Source organism: Lissotriton helveticus, chromosome 2_2, assembly GCF_964261635.1.
Source record: "Lissotriton helveticus chromosome 2_2, aLisHel1.1, whole genome shotgun sequence".
NCBI lineage: Eukaryota > Metazoa > Chordata > Amphibia > Caudata > Salamandridae > Lissotriton > Lissotriton helveticus.
Genome location: NC_136060.1, coordinates 249,670,487 through 249,697,369, shown reverse-complemented (window position 1 = coordinate 249,697,369; position 26,883 = coordinate 249,670,487). Strand labels below are relative to the sequence as shown.

Here is a 26,883-nt window from a genome sequence, read left to right as displayed (position 1 = left end):
TCCTGACAAAGATCTACATGGGGAGGCTTGAATTGAGAATAAAACATTTTCACAATCTAGGAGGGGGCTGCCTTGCAGTCGGCTGGAAAGATGGTCTTTATAAATTATAGCAACACCCCCTCCCTTCCCTTTGGATCGGTCCACATGTTGAATTAGGAAGCCCGGAGGAAGGGACTTGACGATGTCTGGGTCGGAATCTGGTCCCAACCAGGTTTCCGTTAGGAAAAGAACATCTAACTGGCGATTTTCTAACGTGTGGTAGATTTCTATTGAATGCTTGGGGGGTGATCTGCAATTAATCAGGGCCATGCACATTGGGATGGAGGAGGAATGTTGAGGCATAGTAGGTGTAAATTTATACGGGCAATGGAGGCAGTGGTTGAAGGAGTTGTCCCCATTTACAGAGTGTAAGCAAGGGCCCTTTAGCTCTCTATTCAAAAGTAGCAGAGCATCCCTTGAGTATCTGTGCGTAAGGTGGATAACATTATCTATAGTGTCTGGCTCTGAGCTCTGCCTAGCGCGGACGAGCGCAGACGAGCTTGCCTTAAGCGCACCATTGGCGCGCCATCGTCGCGCCCGCTGCGCTCGTCCGCTGCGCTTCCGGCAAAAGCACATGCTTTATGGGATTGCTCAGGGTGTTGGAGGGGGGGTATGGCCAGCACAAGAAGGCGTGTCTCGTGGCTCAATGACCTCGAAGGCAATGGCGGCAAGAAGGAAGCGTTCACCCGTATCAGCGCTGACTCTGCTGTGCGTTGTAATTGGAGGAGTGAATCCGTAGTGCGTAGGTGGTTAGAAGTCTGCATGGGAGTTGCTTAGGGGATTGTAGCAGTGCTTGTGTTAGTACCTGGGCCAATCCATGAGTACATGGGTGCTGACTGGAAGATTAGAGTATCGCTAGGAGTGCATGGTGAATTTATAAGTGCTTGGGTTTTGATGGAGTGATTGGATAAGTGCATGGTGCTGGCTGGGTGATAGAAGGAGTGCATGGGTACTGACAGGGCGATGGCCGGACTGCATGGGTAGTGCTCAGGGTATTGTAGCAGTGCATGTATTAGTGCATGGGTACTGACTGGATGATTAGAGTACTGCAAGGAGAGTGCATGGTGAATTTATAAGTGCTTGGGTTTTGGCGGAGTGATTGGATAAGTACAAACGTCACAACAGTCCCGCCCCCTCCCTTCACCACTATGCAAATACGCAGGTTTTAAGTTGGGTGATTAATTCCCCTTGAATTCAGAGGGTCCCTGGTGGCCAACTAGCCCACCAGGTACCTCCAGTAAGTGCCACAGAGGTGCGTTGCAGAGAGGTGGTCCAAGGCCAAGCCCCTTTTTACAGCTATCTGCAACGCAGCTCTGTGGCGCTTACTGGGGGTACCAGGTGGGCTGGTTGGACCCAAGGGACCCTCAGGATTCAAGGGGACTTAATCCCCCAACTTACAACGCACCAGAGTGCCTGTTTGCACAGTAGTGAAGGGACGGGGTGGGGCCTGATGTGACAAGTGAGAAAGCGCGCCTTGTGGCGCGTTTTCAGTTGGGCGCGTTAGCACATGTGTCACATCAGGCCACCCCCCTCCCTGCACCACTGTGCAAACGCACCCCGTGGCGTGTATTAAGTTGGGGGATTAAGTCCCCTTGAATCCTGAGGGTCTCTGGGGGCCAACTAGCCCACCAGGTACCTCTAGTAAGCTCCATACAGCTGCGTTGCAGATAGGTGTAAAAAGGGGCGTGGCCTCGGACCACCACTCTGCAACCCAGCCCTGTTGCGCGTACTAAAGGTACTTGATGGGCTAGATAGCCCCCAGGGACTCTCAGGATTGAAGGGGAACTAATTCCCCTCCTTAAAACGCGCCACGGGCACGCTTGCACAGTGGTGCCGGGAGGGGGTGGGGCCACCGGCGATTTGTCGGTTCCTTTTTTTAATTTTTTTTGGGAGGGGGCTGCGTGACCCCCCTTCCCTTGGCCACTTTTGGCCCTGGGGACCCCATCCCCGAGGCCTGCCCATCCATTTGAATTATTATTATTTTTTCTGAGGGGGGCGGCTTGGCCCCCTCCTCAGGCCAATTATGGCCCGGGGACCCCATCCCCCGGGGGCGGTCTGCCTTTTTTAAAAATGTATATTTATTTAATGGGAGAGGGGCCGTGTGGCCCACCTCCCAGGCCACTTCTAGCCCCGGCGACCCTATCCCCCGGGGCCTGGCCACTCCGTTGGGGACAGTGGGGGGAGCCCCAATGCCCCCAGGGTCCGAACCAGCTCCTCGCGTCCAGCGGGAGCTGTCATTGCTTTTCCATACGGGGAGCTGCTGACATGCAGCTCCCCTTGTGGAAAAGCAATTCTGCTTTGGATTTTGGAAGGGAGAGCAAGTTTCCCTGCTCTCGCTTCCAAAATCCAAAGCAGAGTTTGCTATGGTAGGGCAGGAGCCGTGCTCCCGCCCTACCATGAGCCGTGCTCCCGCCCTACCATAGCAAATAGCAGTGTCCCGGGTGTGGGCACCCCAAGACACTGCAGGAGCCAGCCCTGGGGGGTGGGGGTCCCCAGGGCCATCAAGGGCTCCAGGAGGGAGGCGGGCAACCTCCCAACCATTGCAAAGCCCCGGGGAGGTGGTGGTCCCCGGGGCGTATGGGGGTGCTCGAGCCCCTCCACTAAGGTTATTTGTTTTTTTTTTAAATGAGAGCCCCGGGTGGTGGCGGTCCCTGGAGCTGCGGGGGTCTACGTGCCCGTGCTTTTTCACCCTCCAAGCCCTAGGGAGGTGGTCGTCTCTGGTGCGTTTTTTGGGGGGGGGCTCGAGCCCCACGCACATTATTATTTTTAAAAAGTAGAGCCCCGGGGAGGTGGCAGTCCCAGGGGCTGGGGGGGCTGCGTGCCCCCGCAAACCATAAATGAAGCCCCGGGAAGGTGGTGGTCCCTGGGGCTGCGGGGCCCCCCCCCGCAGGCCCCCACTATACATTTTCTGCATGCCCCAGGGACCTGACCCAGCCGGGGACTTAAAAATAACGAAGCGCCTTTCGTTTTTTCATTTTGTTTCGCCCCGATTCACACACCCAGCGCGAATTTGGTTGATATTCTTTTTAAAATAAATGCTTTTTTTGGCCCTGTGGTCCTTGTGGGGACACCCTGAGCAGGCCTAGTGGGTCAGGGTGTTTTACCCTGCCCCCTTTTCTTGGTTTTCCTGCTTAATTCTGTTTTCTTGTAACTCCGTTCCACCGAATCACAAGATGGCTGCCAACACTTCCTGGTTTGGAGTGTTGACAGCCAATTAGAATAAAACTTGTGGTCTGGAGGGTTCGCGAATCCACCGTGGCCGTAGATATCAAAACATGTATTTTTTTAATTTCTCCGCAACTACTGAACGGATTTACACCATTTTTTTAAAAAAAGTCGCTTTCTGATCCAAGCACTACCTTTTTGCCAAATGTGGGGTAATTCCGTTTAGCAGTTTGGGCTGTAGCCTGTCTCAAAATTTCCTATGGTAATTAATAAATTTTCAGGATAGGAGCTGACCTGGGTAGACTTTTTTTTGCGAGAATTTCGCGTCAAACGACTCCAAAGTTATTAGCAAATCAAAAAACGCTTTTCGTATGGAAAGTAGGTTCTAACTATAACTACCTACTGGCGACCACCAGTAGGTTATGTATGTATGTATGCATGTGTGTATTGATGTATATATGGCACTTTGTTGTCGCTACATCGATGATATTTTCGTGCTATGGAAAGGCAGTGAAGAGAGTGCAATAAAGTTTGCTGAGGAGCTGAACCAAAACACCTTGAACCTTCAGTTCACCTGCACGACCAGTAAGCAATCCATTGTCTTCCTAGATCTGGAATTGTTTGTCCACAACAACAAGATACAATCCAGAACATATAGGAAACCCACGTCAGGAAACACAATCTTGAACGCTGATAGCTTTCACCGCACTAGCCTCATCACCAGAATGCCTCCGGATGAAGCGCAACTGTACTACACAAGAAGGATTCGAAAAATCAAAACATGAGTTGTTTGACAGACTGCGTGCCAGAGGTTATCAGAACAAAACCCTTAGTAAAGCTGAACACAAGCGCACCACAAAGACTAGAGAGAAACTTATCTTCAAACAGCCTGTACAACCAACAGTAACCAAATCAGCTGAAACCACGACTGATCACAGGGTACAACGCCTATCACACACAGTTACGTAAAATCCTATACAGACACTGGCCAGTGGTACGTAACGACCCCACTAACCTTTTCCATGCTCATGACGAGCTGAGCTAGTCATGAGGCATGGTGCTCCGTTGCTCATGACGAACTCAGCTCGTCATGAGCCGTGGAACGCTCAGGTGCGGGGAGAATTCCCCTGCTGTGCTGAGCGTTCCACGGGAGAGGGTGCACCTGTGACGAGCTTAGCTCGTCATGAGTACAGGAGCGCCGTGCCTCATGACGCGGGTGCTGTGCGCGCACTCCTACCCCCCAGCACAGCGGGGGAATTACCCCCGCAGCGAAGGGGCTAAAGGACCCTCATGTGCCAAGTTGCCCCAAATTACCTTTAGAAGGGCAAAATTAATGAAGCAAGAATTAGTGTCCAACACACCACGCAAAGAGAAGAACACACTTTAGCTCAAAAGCATGAATGGCTTTCACAAATGCAAAAAATGCAAAGCCTGCAGGTATGGCATTAACACAAACAAAGTACAGCTTCAAACCCCTTAAGACATAAGAGAGAACTTTACATGCAAAACCGATTTTGCAATTTATGTCTTACAGTTCACGTGCAACAAAAGATACATCGGGAGCACCATACACCCTGTCCATGTGAGGATATTGCAACACTTACGTGCGATCAATAATGATGCTCCCGCATATCCTGTGGCACGCCACATCAATGCACATCATCGGGGCAGGGTAGAGGATTTGAAGTACTTTGTAATTGTCAGTGTGAAGAAAAATGCCAGGTGCGGTAACAGACAGTTAGCGCTCAGGAGATTGGAGTCTAGATACATCATCCTACTCGACTCCAAGACTACCAATGGCCTGAATGCAGACGAAGCAATGAGTGTGCACCTCTGAAACCGCATGTAACATACTTGTTATTGATATTATGTAAATAGTCTAAAATGACTCTCCTTTCCAAGACCAACTCCTCAAAACATTTTTAACACATGTGCCAGTAACAACTTTTTAATATTCTTTTTTGCTTGGTGGCAGAAGCAAACGTACAGTAACATGCAATTTTCTGAAATATTCCTGATTTGAATCATTTATTTATAATTCTTTATTCTAATTTCCTTAATAATAATTCTTTACTCTAAAACCTTTGTCCCTGCACTGTGCGTTGTGCACCCGTGGTAATACAAACTTGACCTTACATCTTACTGCACTATGTCTTTAACCTGTGACATGTCTTTGTCCCGTAGGCCTACTTGGGCAGCACAGGACACACACGCCTACAGGCGTTGTATCCAACAACTAATGCACCCGCATAACACCTAAGTCAAGAGTAACACATATGCTTCTAGGTATTCTCTTGCCCTGTAAACATATACAATGACGGATGCAAACCAACCAACGGGTCGAGACTTTTGAATTTTAAATTATGGAACAATAGCCTGAGTCAATGAGAACTGGTATGTACTCTAATCAGCCTGACATTTCCAGGGATCCTAACTAATGCAGCATTAGTTTGAGTACTCCGTTCTGAGAAATATCATACCATGGCAAATGCACAAGCTGTAATTTCATTTTTTCATATCAAGAAGCACATTGTATATATTGCACGTATTTTTCACAAAGGTCGGGTAATGCCAGCACTTACAGGTATTCCTCTATATGAGAAATGTAATAATGATGCATATAACATGTTCGATCTACAATTAATTTAATTTGGTTTGCCTGAATGGTTTGCTTTTTGTAATTACAAATAACAGATCTTATGTCACAGCATTTTGAAATGTAATGATGCTAAAAGAAATACTGCAAGGAAGACCATGACTCACCACATGTCACGGAGCGCACCTCTTACATGCCTGTTGTATGAGGAAAGTTTCCATGGCAACCCACGTAGGCTGCTACCAAGCCAATCAATTGTATATAATGCACTTCATTATTTGTAGTATGATGTTGTGAACAAGGCGGTTTTGCCGCCGAAACGCGTCAAGCTTATCTAATGGAATAAACCTTCTTCTTTGATATACTGATCCCACGGTGTCAGCGCCTGATTTCAAACGAAGGAATCCCGGATTGGTGTATATGTATATATATGTGTATATATGTGTGTGTATATATGTGTATATATATATATATATATATATATATATATATATATATATATATATATTACGCCACATCTCTCCAAATGAAAAGATCAGAGGCCAAAGGGGATTTCAGCAAGGAGAACCGCTTTATTTGGAACATTGCAGTATCGGCGAATGCATTTCAGCAATAAGCCTTCCTCAGCGCCATATCTGCATGGAGTTCTGCTTCAAATGTGCCCAATCCTTCTCAGTTTATGTTGACACGCCCTGATTACTCCTCCCCAAATCAGAGTTCGTTTTTGCACACCTGTTGTTCGTTGCACCAAATACACCAACTACAATTCCCAGAGAGCATCATGATTATGCACCTGGGTTGGCGGCATGGGGAGCAGTGAAACACATAGGTGCAGGCGTGTAATAAGTCTGCAGGTAGGTGATGCTAGTCCCCACATGAAGTCCAACATCCACGGCACCTTACTGAGTCCCCTCGTACCGCTGCTACCAATGTGGACGTGACCGCAGTGGAATAGGGGCCGTCACTCCGACATTCAATCACCCCCATGTAGGTATAATACCTCGAATCTCTTATGCAGGCCGCATTCACAATCGGTGGCCTCCGGACATCTCGGTACCCCGAGCCAAATTACACTGTGAAACAGTGTGGTGCCAGTAGGAAGTCCGGGTCGCTTTGTGCTGCAGGGCCATCTGTTCTGCGCCCCTGGCCGGCGCAGCAAATATTACGCCACATATATATCGATATCTATCTTACATTGGAACACATTAAGGGAATTGAAATGCAACCTAATAGTTATTTGCTATGCATTATTAGTTAGAATGTATTTTGGCTTTACTCATTGATCCCCAAGTTCTAGATTTCTGAAGCTGTTACCTTAACACATGCAGTCTAGAATAATCTATGGTAGGATAATAACCTCATAAAATAGTTTTTTCCTTTCTGATTTTGTTTTAGGGAAGCCATGCGCAATTATCTGAAAGAGCGGGGTGATCAAACAGTTCTAATTCTCCATGCAAAGGTTGCACAAAAGTCCTACGGCAATGAAAAAAGGTAAGCCATAAAAAAAATAATCAAATGGCTGAAAAGTACTCCATAACGGATTGTGTTTGGATAGTCTTTGCATGCATTAAGAACATTTAGAAGATCTGTGTCTCCATGTTGACACAGAAAAGTAAACTTTGCAAACATTACAGGTCATCCAAGAGCTGACGTCTTGCATACCGTGGGTTACATTTACTGCCTTACAGTGTCCTTTAACATTTAGTTAATAATCATAGTTACTTCTTGGGCTGTACATGATTAAGTAACAAAATGCTTGGAGAAATATTTCACTCCTTATGTACCTGTTATTTCATCAGAGATGTGTGAGGAACTAGACGGGTGGTAAAAGAAAAATGAAGCATTGGCCTGAAATGCACTTTCAGTACCTGGTCAACTAACTAGGTGTGTTGGATGCCATAACTTAGTTCTTGAAACCACTAAAATTCTCTGGATTGATGATTCAAAGTGGCAGTTTTCATTTTAGTGACAGGCTTGCCATTGTAGCCATTACACGCTGCAACCTATATATTACACCTTACAGATAAGACTTACCAAGGTATGTGACAAAAGGTACCCTCTTGCCCACACTGCCTCAAACATGTGTGATCATCCAAGGCCTTTTATAATACATTCATCCTCTAATGCCCCTAAGTCACTATACCCCAAAGTTTTACTAAGTACGTTAGTAGAGTTAGTCAGCAATATTCTTGTTGTTCCTGACACAAGGTGACAAATATAGGTGAAATGAGGGCATAAGACATGTCTTTTGCTGAACAGGTTTCACATTTTTTATGTGCTTTTTGGTAATTTTGCATTCGCCCCTTGAGTTGACTTTGACTGCTGCCTCACGTATAAAGGCAACTTTAACCAGTCTAAAGTAAACCAATTGAATTATGGCAAACTGGTTTCCACCGTTACATCTTTAACTTTATTGTTGTCTCATTAATGTTAATTTGTTGATCTTCAGGTTTTTCTGTCCTCCTCCGTGTGTGTACCTCATGGGCAGTGGATGGAAGAAAAAGAAAGAACAAATGGAGCGTGATGGTTGTTCAGAACAAGAATCGCAACCATGCGCCTTTATTGGAATTGGAAACAGTGACCAAGAAATGCAGCAGCTCAATTTGGAAGGCAAGGTATGAAATGTAAGCAAGGTCAATAATTTTGTGCCAATGTAGTACCAACTTATGTAAGTGGGATGGTCTGTTTTGAAGCTTAAAAAATTAAATATGCTGCTGTAGATTAAAATGTGTAACTGGTATTTGCTTTGCTATTATGACATTTACCATGCCTACCATTCAGACCTGTAGCTATCACAATGACAGTGCAATAAATGTTCATCACCGATTGTAAACTGCAGGTTTCACGTTTTAATCCCAACCAGGCCGCATTGGCCTTTTATAGTTTTGTAATCAGTACTTTGATGTCCATTAAGTGGGTTGATAGTAACTCTGTTATTTACAGTGCTGACAACTGCAAAATTGAAATATGAAGCAGTATATGGAAAACATGTTTTATCATTTAATGAAATGAATTCCAGTGGTTAATAAAATAGTCTTTATGTACGGTAGTTGTGAGAGGCTGGCCTGGTATATGCTGTCCTTTAATGTAAGTGGGCACCCTGCACCAGTCCAGACAACCCTTAAGGGTGATTTAAGAGGTCTCCGACAACCTTAGGAAGCTATCCAAGTGGTAGCTGTGGAGAGCAGCCGTCAGACTTGGTCTTGAAGGATTGTATAGCAGCTTGTTTTACCAGAATGCAATCTTATAGTATAGATTAAAATAAAGGAACCACATCAAGTATTTATAAAAATATGTATTAATTATAGAATACTCTCTAGTATGTTCCAATATCTCCAACACGGTGATAAACACAATGCACACAATACTTTAGCAAAGTAACTCAGAAAAAAGCACAAAATACACAGTGGGCCCGGGGGACGGGGAGGGGGAGGGGGAGAGGGAGTGGACCAAACCATATACTAAGAAAGTGGTATAAGAACCACGAGTCAGGACAATGTCAAGAGGATGTAGAATTGCTGGCCTCCCACAGAACCACTCAAGGTAAGTAGATAGGTACCCCACAGAGAGCGTGTGCAGTGTGTGAACACGACTGCATGCTCCGTACAAGTCTATGTGCAAGTCGCAGTTGGATTTTTAAATATTAGCGACCCTTCCCAGTGGTCCTTGAAGAAACCCTGTGAAAGACAGAAAGTTGGAGAGCGACCCCACCCGTGGATACCGTGGTACCCAAGTATCTATCCTAGGGAAGCTGGTTGCATAGGTGTGAAGGGGCGTCAGAAATCGCCGCCTAACCCAATGGAGGACTTCAGGACAGTGCCGCTGCTGGTAGAGGAGAAAGTGTCCGGAGGAATCCAAACGTGGATTCTTGAAGAGGAGTACCTGAAAGCAGAGGGGACAGAGTCTGTCACTCAGAAGTCTGTCACTCAGAAGTGACCAGGAGACTTGGAAGACGAATGCCGTCAGATGTCGGGTGCTTCAGGGAAGATGTCGATGACCATGGCTCTGCAGCTGTGAGAACCAGATGATGCTGAGGAAGACTAGGACCTGGATACGAGCTGTCCCACAAAGGATGTTGAGTGCTGAGGGGTCGGTGTCCCACAGGAGCACCAGCAAATCTTGGCAAATGCAACCCACTAAGGAGGTCGAGAAGTTGCAAAGTTGGGAACAGCAAGGTCCAGGGGACTCACCACAATCAGGGAGTCAGGGCGGGCCCGAGCAAAATTTAAGACCTGTATGGAAATGGTAGCATCATGGATGATAAGGAATTATCCTAAGCTCAATGGTGAGAAAACAGAGGTGCTGGTAATTGGTAGGAATCAAGACCTGTGGAATGAGGAATGGTGGCCCGCCGCTCTGGGCGAATGCCCTCGCCCGGCAAAATTCGTAAAGAATTTAGGCGTTATGATAGATCCCACCCTGTCGTTTGACCGACAAGTCAATAGAATGGTTGGCACCTGCTGTACCATCATCCTAACCTTGAAGAAGATAGCTCCTTTCCTATCTCCTGAGGCACGCAAACAATCTATGGTAGCCCTGGTTTTATCCAGGATCGACTATTGCAACGCTCTCTACTGCGGGATAAATCAGAAGGAGATCCAAAAATTACAGGTAATTCAAAATGCTGCTGCTAGATTGGTTTTAAACCTGCCGAGGCGATCATCAGCGACGGCGGCAAGAAGGGAACTACACTGGTTGCCCATTCAGGCGAGAATTTCATTTAAGGTCCTTTGTTTCGCCCACGGTGTGTTCTTTGGATCTGGGCCAGAAGGGGTCAAATCCCTACTGAAGTCCTATACTCCCAGCAGATCCCTTCGATCTGCCTCAAAAAACCTGCTTATAGTTCCGAGGGTTAATAAGGCGAGATGGGGCGGTAGAGCTTTTTCCCTGCTCGCTCCAAAACTCTGGAACTCGCTCCGCCCGAAATGGCCAGACAGTCGTCTTTGTCAATCTTTCGTAAATTAATAAAAACGTGGCTGTTTTCCCTTTCCTACTAACCCTGATTATACCTAGTTTTGCCATGCTCCTATGCTCTGCCAGTGGTTATTTCTTATGCTGTCTTTCCATCGTTTAGCGCCTTGATGCCCTCTTGGGGTTTAAGTTTCTCCCGCGCTCTATAAATACGCTTATTATTATTATTATTATTATTATCAAGGGAGCCAAAAAGAAACAAGTGTGACCATCAAGTGGACCCACAGGCCGGAGGTACTTGAGTCGCAAGGGACCACAAGCAGCTCACCAAAAGATGCATTCCACGATGCACACGATACGGTGTGGCTGAAGATTGGAGCCTGAAGATTTTCTTGCAAAGGCAACAACAAGCCCTTGCAACTGCAAAGTGGAGGCAGTACCCAGGAGTTCGGTTGTTGCAACCACCATGAGGACTACTGGCCTCAAACTTGTGAGAGGGTAGAGCAGGCCTCGGGAACTGTGGAAAACCACCACCTTTGATGCAGAGCCCACAGAGTCCAGAGGAGCTCCGGATCGGCAGCCCGGTCGACTAGGGTGCGGTGCCTGCAAATGCAGGGAAGTGGCTACTTCACTACGAAGTCCAGAGTGCCCAGACAGGTGAAGTGCAATGGTGTCTGATCTGAATCTAGGGGCCTACACGTAGGTAAGCCCCTAAGTACCCTAGGGAAAGGGTTGGGAAGATTCAGGAGACCTTCCCAGGGGAGAGTCTGGACAGGGGGGAGGTTACTCCCATATCATTTGTCCAGTTTTGCGCCAGAGCGGGAGCCAACTGCTCCCAGGACTGGTTTGGACTGGACTATGCCACCAAATGTGCCTCTCATGGAGACATTCTGGCGCTGGCAAGCACACCCACCCAGCACTAATACACTAAATCCTGTCTGGGAGGTGGTCACACCTCCCTGTGACAGGATGTCTATTGTTCCACCTTCCTCTGCTCGAGCATGGCTCAGCAGCAGGAGGGCAGAAATCTGTCCTGGTCGGCAGCAACCATTTTGTGCTGTCCAGGTCAAGAAGACTGGTATCAGGAACACCAAGAGCCTAAGGGAGGACTCTTTCAGTGCTTGGAATCATACCTTCCACACTGTTGACGGTGTGGGGGTATGTTGCCAACATGTTTGGCGATTATGCAGTGGCCCTCTATATAGTATAATACTGCTTCACTGACAACCAGGAAAAATGGACTCTGTAGGCTGCAGGAGTGTCCTGCTCATGCAGGGGCACCCTCCCACTTAAAACCAAGCACCCTGCCCTCAGGACTGCAAAGGCCTGCTATAGGGGTGACTTATAGGTTTTAAGTGCAGTGACCCTAAACTATAGTAAACCTATATCTTTAGTAAGTGTTGTATGCACCAACTTACACAGGCTGCAATGGCAGGCCTGTAGTTCCAATTTGAATGGTCTCCCATGAGTGGCATAATACATACTTCAGCCCATGAGGGACGTCGTAGGTACCCATGCTCTTGGTACATGGGTACCATATACTAGGGACTGACAAGGGTACACCAGTGTCCAATTTGGGATGTACCCAAGTACTGAACTTACTAATTTAGGGAGAACGCAGATAGAATGGGGCCTGATTAGCAGGATCCAAGTCTGATTAGTCAAAAACAGCATCGCATCAAGCAAAAATCCGGAAGCGGCGCCAAGCAATAGAACATAGGAGAGTGAAATGGTGTTGAACCACCTGTAGAAATGAAAAGAGGACAAATATAAAATATGACTCAAAATTACTACATCATTCTTACCATGCGTGCTCATCATCGTAAAAGGGCCTTTCAGGTTAACTTTAACGAAGTGTGTGAAAACAGTTTAATTAATAGACATGTTTTGCTACTTTTCATGATAATTACTAATCGTAATAAACATTATGAATGACAGAGATAAACTTAATACAACATACCACTAGGTATATAATTTAATTTATAAAATAATTATGTATGATATAGGCAAACACAAATGTAAGAAATAACGATCTGCCTATTTTGTTTTGCCTTAAAAGAGGCTGTGCAAATTAGGAAGCTTGAATCTTTCAAAATGGCGGCCACGTCTCCTCTTTCATACGCCAGTGCACATCGCTCTGTTTGTGTCCCCATTTGATGACGCAAGACCGTTGTCCAGTGCTCTCTTAATTTTACCGAAACACTGTTCCCGGTATAGGAACTACAACCCGGGAGAGAGAAAATCTGGGGTGGGGAGGGTGGCGCGCGGGTTTGAGATGGCGCGGAGCCCTCAGCAGGAAGATGAATAAAGGCTGGCTGGAGCTGGAGAGCGACCCTGGTGAGCTGGGAGAGGAAATGGAACAGGGGATAGATAGTTGCTGGCTTTCAACACTGCACACATTTATTACCACTTCTTGACAGGTGCTGTTATCCATAAGAAGAGTACCGCAGTTAACTGCACACATTTCTTACCACTTCTTGAGAAGTGCTGTTATCCATAAGAAGAGTACCTACCGCAGTTTTAGCCGTTCTCCACCAGTCGTGAAACTAAGCCTTCCTACAATACACTCTGCCTCCTTCTCAACACATTCACTTCAAATAGTGCTACCGCTTTCTTGCCGTTGCACACTCTGGCATCCTACCCTCTTTTTGTACCTAACCCTTCTCACCACTACTTGACCATCCTCTCTTCCCCCCCGTAGCTAAGAGTATAGACTTTTGTTATCTCTGTGTCCTATTTGACTGGAAGCTTTTTTAAAGTGCCTGCCATTCCAGTCGTCGTCTGGCTCTGGTTTTAAAACTGCCTATCTAATTAAACAAGTCTTCAGTTTTTGTCTGAAGTATATGAATGAGGTTGAGACCCAGGCGTCCAAGGGTAGTGTTTCTTTTAGATGATAAAGTCCTACACTGCAAAAGGACGACCTCCCTTTCAGATGGAATTTAATGACATTAAAGCAAGAGTTATATTTGCGGCTCAAGTCCCTGGGCTGAGCATGCCAATTAACATAAGAAAGGAAATAGCTGGGTGACGTTTGATGTCAGCTCTTGAAAGTAATGCACATGTCCTTAAATATGTTCTGCCACCGGAAACCGGTGCAGTGCTCTTCAAGGTGATGACACACAATATCTTTGCCCCAACTGCGAAGATCCTCGAATTGCTACATACAGAATTATTAGTCGTTCTATGAGATTTTTGGCAACAGTTACATAGACCGAATTGCATGAGTACATCCTTGAATTTATTGTCATGCCTATCAACGCTGTCCTTTTTTTTTTTTACTATGTTTTGAGCGAATATGAGTTTCCGAAGCTGGAAAACACAATGTGTTTCCATTTTATTACAATGTGGCTTGAGCAGCTCCAGATTAGGCCAAACATATTAAATATCATAAGCTGGTACGGAGCAGCATGGTCCCCGGTTGTGTGCTTATCCACCCCCACATTCCTCTCTTTGGTGCACCCTCTTGCTTTTTGTTTGTTAGTTTGTTTACTGTGGCTTGTTGACCCTGTTTGGTACCTAGACATGCTTGCTGGTTGTTGTAGTAAGTGCCATTGTTTTTATCTTCTGCTTACGTCCTCGACTCATTGTTCAGACCTCTTTGTAGTGTGAAATGTTTTGCCCTGAAACGACCTGAAACAAAACAAGCGGCACTGGAAAAAACACACAAGAGAACATGTGTTTTAAATTATCGCGCCCGTGTCTGGGCACGATAATTGAAACCACATGGCCTTTGGTGCGCGTAATAGACACCAATAGGCCATGGGCGGAGCAATGTGTCCCCCTTTGGCCTATTGCGTGGCGTCTTTGGGGAAAAACACGCACTCAAAGGCCAATCGTGGATGCTAAAAAGAAAAGCACACACACGAGCGTGTGCGATTCCAGGCTCCGTTACTAAACCCCCCTACACAAGGGCTCTCGCCTGCGAAAGCAGTGCTGCGCCCTGCAACGAATGGCGCAAGCCCTAAAAAGTGGGGGTAACCATAAGCAGCAGATCCTACTTTGCTACCATAATTATGCACATTCAGCAGATGTACATGGAGTGATTGCCCAGCCATTAATGTATTTTTTTCCTGAGTGATAGCTGAAGCAAAACATTTATCCTTACACGCAGAATGACAGATCTCTTTGTGCTGTCTGTCCAAAGCAGTCCTTTGTTATTCAGTAGGATTCTGTTTGTATACTGGTGATTATCAATGATGTTGACAAACTATTCCCTTTAGGTACTAGTTCACAAAGGCAGTGGGGGCAAATTCTCAAGGCTTGGAGTTGAATGGATTAGAAACATTTAGCTTGACATTAAAAATAACTAGATGGCCTCTTCATGTTACAACAAGAAAAGTAGGTTCTCTAAGCAGAGTTCTGACACAAATAGTTTTATAGATCTTTAGTGCTAGCTCTTGTGTCCAGTGTTACCTTATGTTGCTAGTTTTCTGGTCTCTAGTTCTTATAAAGTGTTTGAAATGTGGACATGGGCTATAGATGGGGCACTATGGACTAGATTTCTACACAGTGCCATGGGTGACACCTGGGAACTGACCATTTTAGGATTAAGCTTGAACACAGCTTCAGTCGGTCATATCTCTCGAACTGTGGTCCTAAGAGTGTCAGATTCATGAGATCTTCCTTCAGCCAGCAGGAGCAGATCTCATGATAGCGAGTTTCAAAAAACCCACTCCTGTTTACACTGAGGCTGATGAAAGGAGGTGTTCGAGGCATGTGGGCTGCTGAATTCATATCTATAGCATAGATCGCTGCCTAGTGTTGGGTCCGGATGATTGCACATTGTTGTCCTGGAAGAGTCTTCGAAGTATCACGAGATAGGTGGCTCCTCCACTGGACTATAGTGCGCATGGGCATCGACTCCATCCCCAGATTGTTTTTTTCCGCCATTGGGTTCGGATGTATATTCGACATCTCCAGTTCGGAATCAATATAGACTTTTTTTACGGCCCGAAGGCCTTGTCTTATACGTCGGTATTGTTTGCGTTCGGTCCCTACTTTGTTCCGGCTCAGTTCCCGAGTCGGACGTCCAGAGGAGTCGCGTGGCTCTTCGGTACTCGGGGCCTAGTCGACGCAGCAAGACTTACGACGCCATCATGGAACGGAGTCCGTTCAAGAAATGTCCCGTGTGCGGATCGAAGTACCCGCACATCGACGTCCACCCTGTGTGCAACAAGTGCCTGTCGCCGGACCACGATGAAGCCAACTGTATGGCTTGTTCCAGGTTTCGATCAAAGAAGACGATTCGACTTCGGCGCGTGGCGCGCCAGGAGGCCCGGCAGTCGGCCCCGGCACCGGTGGACATCTTTGACAGAGAAGAAGCAGACGAGCAAGAAGTTTATCTGCAAGTTTCCCCTTCATCGGAGGAGATCGACTACGGATACGACGCAGACGTCGAGGTGGTCGAGGCAGCAGAAGTTGTCGACGAGGTAGGAGACGACAATGAGGCCTACGGGGCCACGGAAGATAGCTCGTGTGAAGAGCTAGGCCCCGAAAGAGAAATTACTACGGCTCAGGTCGAGGGATCGCCACGCGGCCTTACCCAAGACCTTCCACCCAGATCCACGGCCTCGCCTATGGGCCCGTCTACGGACACTTCTGCGGAGCCGACGTTGGTCAAAACGAAACCGAAACCTTCGGTGTCGGCGAAAGTAATTGAGACGCCATCGAAACTGAAGACGTCTGCCCCTCCGGCCGCCTCCTCGTCTTCGGACACGTCGGGGCAGCCGAAGCCCAAGAAGGCTGTCGACCCGGGGAAGTCGGCCAAGGGCGCCGATCCAAAATCGGCAAAGGGCGCCGATCCAAAGTCTGTCAAGGGCGCCGAGTCAAAGTCGGGCAAGGCCGTCGACCCAAAATCGGCTAAGGGCGTCGAACCGAAGACTAGGGCCCCGCACCCCGTAGTCAAGGCCGCCGGCACGAAGCCGGCGACGCAGAAGGCCGTCGGACAGGCAGGGGGACACAGCGCGCAAAAGCAGGCTGATCCAGTACCGGATAAACATAAGGCATCGACGCTCAAGTCTTCACCCGCTGGTGGACCGAAGACGTCTGTCGGATCGACGAAGCCGTCCGCTTCCTTTACGAAGCAGGTGTCGGATTCGCTTCAACGCATCAGGAACAAAGCTTCCGCGTCTGCACCGAAGGATGCTTCCGCCGCGAAGCCAGCTGCCACGACGCCAAAGTCTTCGGCGCCACTCCTGTTTACGTTGCCGCCAAAGGTTGCACCAAAGGCCTTCGCTCCACGGTCGGTCACCGAAGTGCCCGTACCAGTGTCCACGGCGCTGAAGCCTTCTCAGCCGCTTGTGAGCTTGAATCGTCGACAACCCTCGGTGGAGGAGCAGTCGGAACACTATATCGACGCCGACACCGGGAAACTCACCTTCTACAAGAGGAAGATCACGGCGACCCAGCCTTTGGAGTCCTTCACAATTCCTCTGAAGCGCAAGAATCCTGCTGCGGACTCCCCTGTTCTAGTGGAGCCTCTTGCTACACGGACTCCACGAGTGGCTACACCCTCACCCACTTATTCGGATGTAGAGGGTGGGGATGGTGATGACGAGGAGTATGGCTTTCCTGCCAACACTGATCCTGAGGATCACCACGACTCATGGACAGTTGCAGGTGACCCAGGGGATCAGCAAGCTGCCCAGGACCCTCAAGTGTACGCTGTCAAGACCTCTCCTACCGAGGATTCAGCTGCATTTAATGCTCTAATTGAGAGGGCGGCTAAAAACCACAACGTGGACCTCCACACTGACCCTATCGAAGTGGACTTCCTTTTTGATACCTTTACCACTGCAGAAAAAACTGTCAAGACTCTCCCCATGCTCAAAGGGGTTCTCAAACATGCTGCAGACATTTTTAAGGAACCCACACGGGCCAGGGTGGTCAACCCTAGGATTGAAAAAATATAAAGGCCGGCGCCTGGCGACCCCGCCTACATCAGAGGCCAGTTGCCATTGGACTCTCTGGTCGTCTCTAATGCCCGGAAGAGGGCGAACTCACAAACCACTGGTGATGCTCCTCCCCCGACAAGGAATCTAAAGTGCTGGAGGCATCAGGGAAGAGGGTGGCGGCTCAAGCGGCCAATATCTGGCGTATCTCTAACACTCAGGCGCTACTGGCCAGATATGACAGGGCGCACTATGACACACTAGAGACCCTGTTGCAACATCTTCCAGATCAGTATAAAGAGGCAGCTGAGATGCTTATTCAGGAAGGGAAGCTTATCTCCAATGCTTCCATTAAGTGTGCACTGGACGTGGCGGACACCGCGGCCAGAGCCATTAACACCAGTGTCCTGTTGAGACGTCTGGCCTGGCTCAGAATCTCCGGTTTTAAGCCGGAGATACAAACTACCATCCTCAATCAGCCAGTGAACCCAGACAGGTTATTTGGTCCTGAGGTGGATACCACCTTGGAAAAGATAAAAAAGGATACCGAAACTGCAAAATCCATGGGGGCTCTCCAGTCCCAGCAGTTTCGGGGCAGCACTTTTCGTCGCTCAGGCAATAGAGATGTTTCCAGAGGCCAGATGTCCCAGCAAACGCAGTACAATAAAAGTGGGGCGCAGTCCTCTTACACCATGCAGAGTAGAGGCGGCTATCGGGGCAACAGCACCAAGGGCAGAGGTCGCGGAAACAACAACTCCCGCTCCTCCGCCACCAGTAAACAGTGACGCCCTGTCACTGCCCCCCGACCATACTACACCTGTCGGGGGGAGACTACAGCAGTTCCTGCCCGTCTGGAAATCCATCACCACGGACAGGTGGGTCAGGAAACTTATCCAGTTCGGTTATTGTCTGGAGTTAACATCCACTCCACCCAACATGCCACCAAAACACCGTCCTATGTCCACAGAGCATTTGCACTTATTGCAGCAGGAGGTACTAGTCATGCTGCAAAAAGGGGCAATAGAGCTCGTGCCGTTGGGGGAAGAAGGCACGGGGGTGTACTCCCTGTACTTCTTAATCCCAAAAAAGGATGGATCCCTCAGACCCATACTGGACCTCAGACCCCTAAATCAGTACATTCTATCAGAACACTTTCATATGCTCACACTGCAGCAGGTTCTCCCGTTGCTCAATCGGGGAGACTTCCTCGCAACCTTGGATCTCAAGGATGCCTATTTCCACATTCCACTGCATCCATCACACAGGAAATACCTCAGGTTCACTATTCAGGGTCGGCATTATCAGTTCAAGGTCTTGCCCTTCGGGGTGACCACAGCGCCCAGGGTGTTCACGAAATGTCTGGCGACAGTAGCTGCGCACCTCAGGAGGCAGAACGTTCACGTTTACCCTTATCTGGACGACTGGCTTGTACAAGCAAAGTCGGCCCAGCAGTGCGCCGCCAACATGTCCCACACCATTCACCTCCTTCACAATCTGGGATTCACTAAATTATCCCAAGTCGCACCTTCAGCCCGCCCATGTGCGGCAATATCTGGGTGCGACGATCGATACTCTGGCAGCCACAGCTCAGCCAACTTCTGCGAGGATCGTCAGCATTCAGTCGCTGATCCAGAGGTTCAGACCGCAACACTCGCTTCCAGCAAGACTGTTCATGCAGTTGATTGGCATGATGGCCTCCTGCATCTTCATAGTCCCGCACGCGAGACTACATATGCGTCCGCTCCAGGAATGCTTGGCTCATCAGTGGACTCAGGCTCAGGGACAGTTGAACGACCTAGTGTTGGTGACCGGTCGGGCATACAGCTCTCTGCATTGGTGGAATCCACACAACCTTTACAAGGGCCGACCGTACCAAGAGCCTGTGCCACAGATTATCCTGACAACAGACGCATCTCTCCAGGGATGGGGAGCTCATGTACTCCACTACACAGTGCATCGACTATGGACAACGCAGCAGAAAAAGATGCACATCAACTACCTAGAACTGATGGCAATCTTCATGGCATTGAAGGCATTCAAAGTACATCTGTGCAACAAAGTCGTGTTGATCCGGACGGACAACATGACGGCCATGTACTACATTCAAAAGCAGGGAGGTACACACTCTCCGCAGTTGTCTCATCTGGCTCAGAGCATGTGGAAGTGGGCCATTCAGAGGAACATCTTCCTCATGGCGGAACACCTCCCGGGCAAGGACAATCAGATGGCGGATCTGCTCAGCAGGTACAGCCACCAGATGCACGAGTGGGAGATACATCCATCAGTACTCCGCCCGTACTTCCAGCAGTGGGGTCATCCAGAGATAGACCTGTTTGCCACAAGGGAAAACGCAAAATGCCAAAGCTTTGCCACCAGGTTCCCTCACCCACAGTCGCAGGGCAATGCGATATGGATTAACTGGTCAGGCAGATTTGCGTACGCTTTTCCCCCAGCACCTCTCATAACGCTGGTGGCACGAAAGCTAAAGCAACACTCTGACACTCATCCTGGTTGCTCCAACGTGGGCACGCCAACCATGGTACACCACGTTTCTAGAACTCTCCGTGGTACCGCATCAAAGGCTGCACCTCACACCCAGGCTTTTGACGCAGAGCCGTGGCGACATTCAGCATCCAGACCCGCAACAGCTCAACCTGGCGATCTGGCTCCTGAAATCTTAGAGTTTGGCTACCTTGACTTGCCTCCTGAATGCATGGATATCATACGGGAGGCTAGAAGGCCCACCACCAGGGCCTGCTATGCAGCAAAATGGAAGCGGTTTGTCATTTACTGTACTGAACACAACATCAACCTGCTAGATGCATCCATTCCCAACATCATCTGTTATTTGTTACATCTTTACGAATGCAATATAGCATATGCTTCCATTCGGATCCACTTATCCGCCATAGCGGCTTATCTCCAAAACAGGCAGCATCTCTCCGTTTTCAGAGTGCCTGCCATCAAAGCCTTCCTAGAAGGACTTAAACGGGTCATCCCTCTCAGGACTCCTCCAGCTCCTGTATGGAACCTCAATGTGGTCCTCACCAGGTTGATGGGCCCACCTTTTGAGCCTCTGCATTCCTGTGAGATTCAGTTCTTAACATGGAAAGTGGCGTTTCTCATTGCCATTACGTCTCTGCGACGTGTTAGTGAGCTACAAGCGCTCACTGTACAAGAGCCATTCATACAGATTCACTCCAACAGGGTGGTGCTGCGCACTAACCCTAAATTTCTTCCTAAAGTGGTTTCGCAGTTCCATGTCAATCAGACCATTGAACTGCCCACGTTCTTTCAAAACCCAGAGACAGTGGCAGAAAGAATGCTCCACACTCTTGATGTCAAACGAGCTTTAATGTACTACATCGATAGGACAAAGGATTTTAGGAAGACACAACGACGCTTTGTTGCCTTTTCAGCCCAGCACAAAGGCAACCCCATTTCCAAAGCAGGTATAGCCAGGTGGATCGTTAAGTGTATTCAGATTTGCTATCACAAGGCTAAGCGCACTTTAACGGTCCCCCCTAGAGCCCACTCCACCCGCAAGTTGGGGGCCTCCATGGCTTTCCTTGGTAATATCCCTTTGGAAGACATTTGTAGAGCAGCCACATGGTCTACCCCACACACATTTACTAAACACTACTGTGTCGATGTGCACTCCAAGCAGCAAGCAGCTGTAGGGCAGGCTGTTCTAAAGACACTTTTTCAGACATCTGCAGCTGGCACAGGCGGCCGCCGTTAATGGAGGGACTGCTGTTTATTCTATGCTATAGATATGAATTCAGCAGCCCACATGCCTCGAACTGAATATGCTACTTACCAGTATGCATCTGTTCTTGGCATGTAGGGCTGCTGACATTCATATCGCCCGCCCTCCTCCCCGGCGCCTGTAGCGGCTGCAGAATTTCCACTTATTCTTAGCATGGTCATCGCTCACACTGTTACACTCCATCTTCACCACAATGGCTAAAAACAATCTGGGGATGGAGTCGATGCCCATGCGCACTGTAGTCCAGTGGAGGAGCCACCTATCTCGTGATACTTCGAAGACTCTTCCAGGACAACAATGTGCAATCATCCGGACCCAACACTAGGCGGCGATCTATGCTATAGATATGAATGTCAGCAGCCCTACATGCCAAGAACAGATGCATACTGGTAAGTAGCATATTCATTAGGAACCATGGGCCAGATGCACGACCGTTAATTTTTGCAAGTCGCAAATTGCGAGAAATTGTGACTCACAAAAATGAATGTGCAACAGTGTCTGAGACACTGTTTGCGATTTCCCATTGGGGTTGCAAATTGCATGCCTCATGCATATTCATGAGGCACTCGCAATTTGCGACCCCATTGGGAATGGCTGGACCTCCTAGGTATGGTGGCCTGCTGGGCTCAGCAGACCTCCATGTCTGGGACTGCTTTTGAATAAAGCAGTTTTTTAAATGCAGCTCGATTTCCTTAAGGGAAAACGGGATGCATTTAAACAAAGAAAAATGAAACTTTTCCGTTTCATTTTCTAAGAGCAGTTAGTGGTCCCTGAGACCATTGCCTGCCCTTAAAAATATTTTTAGAGCCAGTCACAAAGGGGAAGGGCTCCCTTCCTGGTTGTGAGTTGGTTAAGAAGGGTGGTAAACTGCGACTGTTTTACGGCCACAATTGCGGTCGCAAAACAGTCATACATGGCATTTGGGCTCGCTATTAGGAAGGGAACGCCCCTTCCTAATAGCGAGTCGCAAATCCTATTTAGCGAGTCGTAAAGAAATTGCTAAATAGGGTTTGTACATCGCTTAAGGGAAAACGGGATGCATTTAAAAAAAGAAAAATGAAACTTTTCCGTTTCATGTTCTAAGAGCAGGTAGTGGTCCCTGGGACCATTGCCTGCCCTTAAAAAATATTTTTAGAGCCAGTCACAAATGGGAACGGGGTCCCCTAGGGACCCCTTCCCTTTTGCGAGTGGTTTACCACCCTTCTGTGAAGGGTGGTAAACTGCGACTGTTTTACGACCACAATTGCGGTTGCAAAACAGTCATACATGGCATTTGGGGTCGCTATTAGGAAGGGAACGCCCCTTCCTAATAGCGAGTCGCAAATCCTATTTAGCGAGTCGTAAATAAATTGCTAAATAGGGTTTGTACATGGCCCTGTAGGTTTTTGCAAACCTGTTTGTGCATGCAAAAACGAGTCGTACATCTGGCCCCATATCTACACATTATGGGTCAGGTATGGTGCAGACTTATCCATCCTTTTGTGTTAAGGAGATGGGGCATCCTGTCAATCAGTCCATGTTCAAAAGCTTGTAAATCACTAATCTGGAAAAGCATCCTTTTATTGCTGCTAGACAAGTTTCATTTTTGTATCCCTGTGAGTGGTATTGCTTTGTGCAGAGGCAAGCTCTCCTCTTTCAGGAGATACCAGGCACCATCAAGGCGATGGTGATGAGAATGTTGTGGATAATTGCTTCTTGATTTAATTTTTAGATACCTTACTGTGTTCATGAACATTGCAAGAATGATGCCGTGGCCAGTGCTAATAGGATTGTGAGGCTGTAGTGAAAGCAGGGAAGGACGTGGAGAAATCCTTAAAGCACTGGAATACAGACAGCATGGTGAGGCTAAGGCCCTTTACAGAGATCCAATCTCACCATGGCTAGTACCAAATAGGCATGTAAAAGTCTGATGTTAGTGTGGGGGATGTCGAAAAAGTAACAAAGTCACTGCCATAACACAGTTCTGATACAGCCCAGTTTGGAATGGAAGCACACTGTCTCATGACATGTACTTGTGGTTAAGTGGCAAAGCGTACATGTAAAGTGGTAACGGAACTAAAAAAAGAGCAACTACAAGCCTTGATAAGCCTGTAATAAATGGAAATGCAGGGTGTTAAATTGTATGCATTTAATTGGGCAGAACCTCGAAACGATGAAATACAGAGCGTGGTTAGTTTACCTTCGGAAGTATAGCTGATCCTCCCAAGAGCGTTGTCAGAATAGAGTAAACCGGTGTGTGTAAAAGGCTTGGCATTTGTGTTGTTTCATGTAGTCCAAAGAGAAAAAGGACTACCAACTGGCAGCTTTGGATGGGTGAAAACCGTTGCCACCTTAATACAGAGGCACCTTAATCGCAACAATATGTATATAGATGCCTAATTAATTAACATTCAAAATGGTGCATAATTACTGGTGTGGGTGTGTGGTCAGGTATGCCAGAGTGAAGAATGCAGGTCAGAGACTCTGTCTCATAGCACTGGCATATAGGAGTACAGGAGACTGGGGTGCATGAGCAGTGGTGTGCGGACAGAGCCTGGGGCATGGGGTTGGCTGCATTCTGGGGGTTGGCTGCAGGGCCTGGATATATGTCCGGCCGGTAGGAAGCTAGCTCGTATTGTGGACCAAAATGAGGTAAACTGTGTAAACAGTCCAGACAAACCCCAAAGGAATTACAGAGGCACAAATGAGACCCCAAATGTTCTCTTTTGTGGTAGTTAGGGGGAGCAGTTAGTCATATCAGAGGGTAGTGTCAGCTGAGCGTCTTACTGGGGATCTGGGTGAAGATTGCTTATTCCACCTCCAGGCAGCTCCAACTCAGAAAGCTATAATAGCACAGAGTATTGGAGAGGGCAGGTGAGGGAAGGGTAGGAAGGGGATTGTGGGGAGGGAGACCTGTAAAAGAAAGTTAAACACACACAATACCAGTTATGTAATAATGAAAATGATAACTTGATACTTCTTAAGTTAACTGTTTGTGAAAGTCCCATACACAAGGAGAGGTACTGGTAATGCTCTAGTTTCAATAAATAAATATATATGTGTAATGCACAAAGCCAATAGAATAATGCTGTGAAATTAAGGAAAACATTCAAAGACTACATAAGGAGTTATGCTGGGTAATGCTCCTTCATAAATAAATGTATCCTTTATGCCAATTAAAACCCCTAATGGCAATAGAAGCAAGGAAATGCCTCAGTTATACACACATAAATACTTCACTTGTGCATGGCCAAAAACACATCAGTACCTCTTCACACGTACGTGCGCTTGTTTAATCCACAAGTGCGCCATAAACACATCTGTACTTCTTCACTCGTACGTGCGTTGAAACGAATCACCAATAGGTAATTAATACCCCTGTTCTGCTTTCACTTGAGTGCGCGTTTGTTAAAATCACCACCACGTTATTTCCATAAGAATCAAACAGAAAAGTAAATCACCCAACATCGCATGATTGTTTAAACTAATGCCATACATAACTTCAATGTGAACACTCTACCGCGCCGCAAGCACAATGCTCCTGCCGACCGGGAGGAAAGTTCATGAAATACGCTTACCGCTAAGGCCGGCCCGGTCTTACCTGGCCTCTGAGTAAAGGATCGAGTTGCAGGACTCGGTCAGAGGCAAAATTCAGCCACTGCATGTGCTGCGCCACCAATCCGGCAGCCAATACAGAGACACGTCCTCTCTTCAGCAGAGATCCTGAATAGTGAACCTCGAGGTACGTGCTGATGCTGACTCATGGAGCAGCCAGCATCCAAGATGGCCACTACCCATGGCTTCTGGGACTTGTCCCTCTCAGAAATATAGGAGAAAACATACAAGGGCTACAAAATAAAACAAAGGAGAGCTAGTAAACTTGAGATAGAGCCCTGCCCTTGCATGACATCATAGTGATAAGTGATACCAATATTTAAACACTACATTTTACAACCCCAAGCGTGTAGAACAGCACCACCACCAGCGAGACCGTGGGAAAGGAGGCCTTTCCACATGGTAAATTCTGTAACTGGCTTTGAGTGCATAACACCCTTGGTGACCTAAGGGAATACTAGATTTTCTTGCACCGGGGAGAAACAGAGGGTGGGGTGGGCCCTAGACTGCACACCGCCACGTTAACAGTGCTTCCCCCTCGCAAGCGCGGTCTAGGGCCGGGCTTTCAGGATAACTGAGGTGGAAGCGTCGCACCAATTGCGGAGCATGTACACCCTCTGCAGGTTCCCCTGAACCATTTTCTGGGCCATAACCCTTCCAGGAAACAAGATACCAAAGTGCGGAGCCCCGTCATTTGGAATCCAAAATTACTTGTACAACATATTCCCATTCACCATGAACAAGTAAGGGAGGAGGAGACGTAGGATTCCCGCACGGGCCGGTTTTAACAAAGAGGTGTGGAAAACGGGATGGACTTTCATTGTACTGGGTAATCGTAATTTATATGTCACATGATTGATTTGTTTCACTATACCATTTGGTCCAATAAACCTAGGATGAAAAGGGGATATCTTTCGAAACATGATGTGTCTAGTGGATAACCATACCCTGTCCCCTGGTTGATAGATGGATCCCTCCACGTGATGTTTGTCATAATAAGTCTTATACCGCTGTTTAACCTGTTCTAAATGATAATGTATTGGTAGGTGTACTTGGCGTAAGTGAGTCAAAGCATCCTGCACGGCAGGATTTGTGACTATACAGTCAGGTAAGGTTATAGGTAATGTATGGGGATAAAAACCGTACATTCCAAAGAAAGGGGAAACACCAGTAGATGCATGAAGAGAATAATTTTATGCCAGTTCTGCCAGCCATAGATGATCCACCCATGACTGTGTTGTGTCTGCGACATATAGCAGAGCAAATACTGCTTAAGAGTCTGATTCAGCCGTTCAGTCTGACCATCTGTCTGTGGATGGTGATTAGTGGATAATGCTGCTGAAATTTGAAGTGCCTTGCACCACCTATGCCATAATCAGGCCCAAAATTGCGACTCTCTATCTGAAAGAATGATTTTTGGGAGACCGTGTAACTGAACCACTTGATGTAACAGTAGAGTGGCTAATTGACTGGATGTGGGGAGGCCTTTGCAAGACACAAAATGTGACTAGGCAAATAGATTTTATGACTGCTGCCATAACCTATCTTTTCTTTTTATACACAGAACTATTGCACAGCCAAAACATTATACATATCCGACTCGGACAAACGAAAGCACTTCATGTTATCAGTAAAAATGTTCTATGGTAATAGTGATGACATTGGTGTTTTTCTCAGCAAACGGATAAAGGTCATTTCCAAACCTTCAAAGAAGAAACAGTCACTGAAAAATGCAGATTGTAAGTATTAATATGTTTTACAATTGCAGCAGGTATTTTGAGGATATCTTTCTTGTTCTATGTGCTGGAGAAGTTGAAAATTAAACATTTTGCTCTGAATTTGACCAACCTTATGGGTATGTGAGAATGGGACACTTGGTGGAAGTTCGGAAGCTATTGATAGTTAGTTCATAGTCGAGT

At 47.4% G+C, this 26,883-nt stretch overlaps 1 protein-coding gene across 1 annotated transcript in view; it reads left to right on the top strand.

Moving 5' to 3' along the window:
- The window catches only part of RBPJ (recombination signal binding protein for immunoglobulin kappa J region), a 308,921-nt gene that overhangs the window by 120,742 nt on the left and 161,296 nt on the right, over positions 1 to 26,883 (top strand). Inside the window, exons 3-5 of the mRNA XM_078678369.1 lie at positions 7,196 to 7,291; positions 8,250 to 8,415; positions 26,529 to 26,703. Of these exons, the coding sequence (XP_078534495.1) occupies positions 7,196 to 7,291; positions 8,250 to 8,415; positions 26,529 to 26,703 (437 nt within the window). The remainder of the gene's footprint in view (positions 1 to 7,195; positions 7,292 to 8,249; positions 8,416 to 26,528; positions 26,704 to 26,883) is intronic.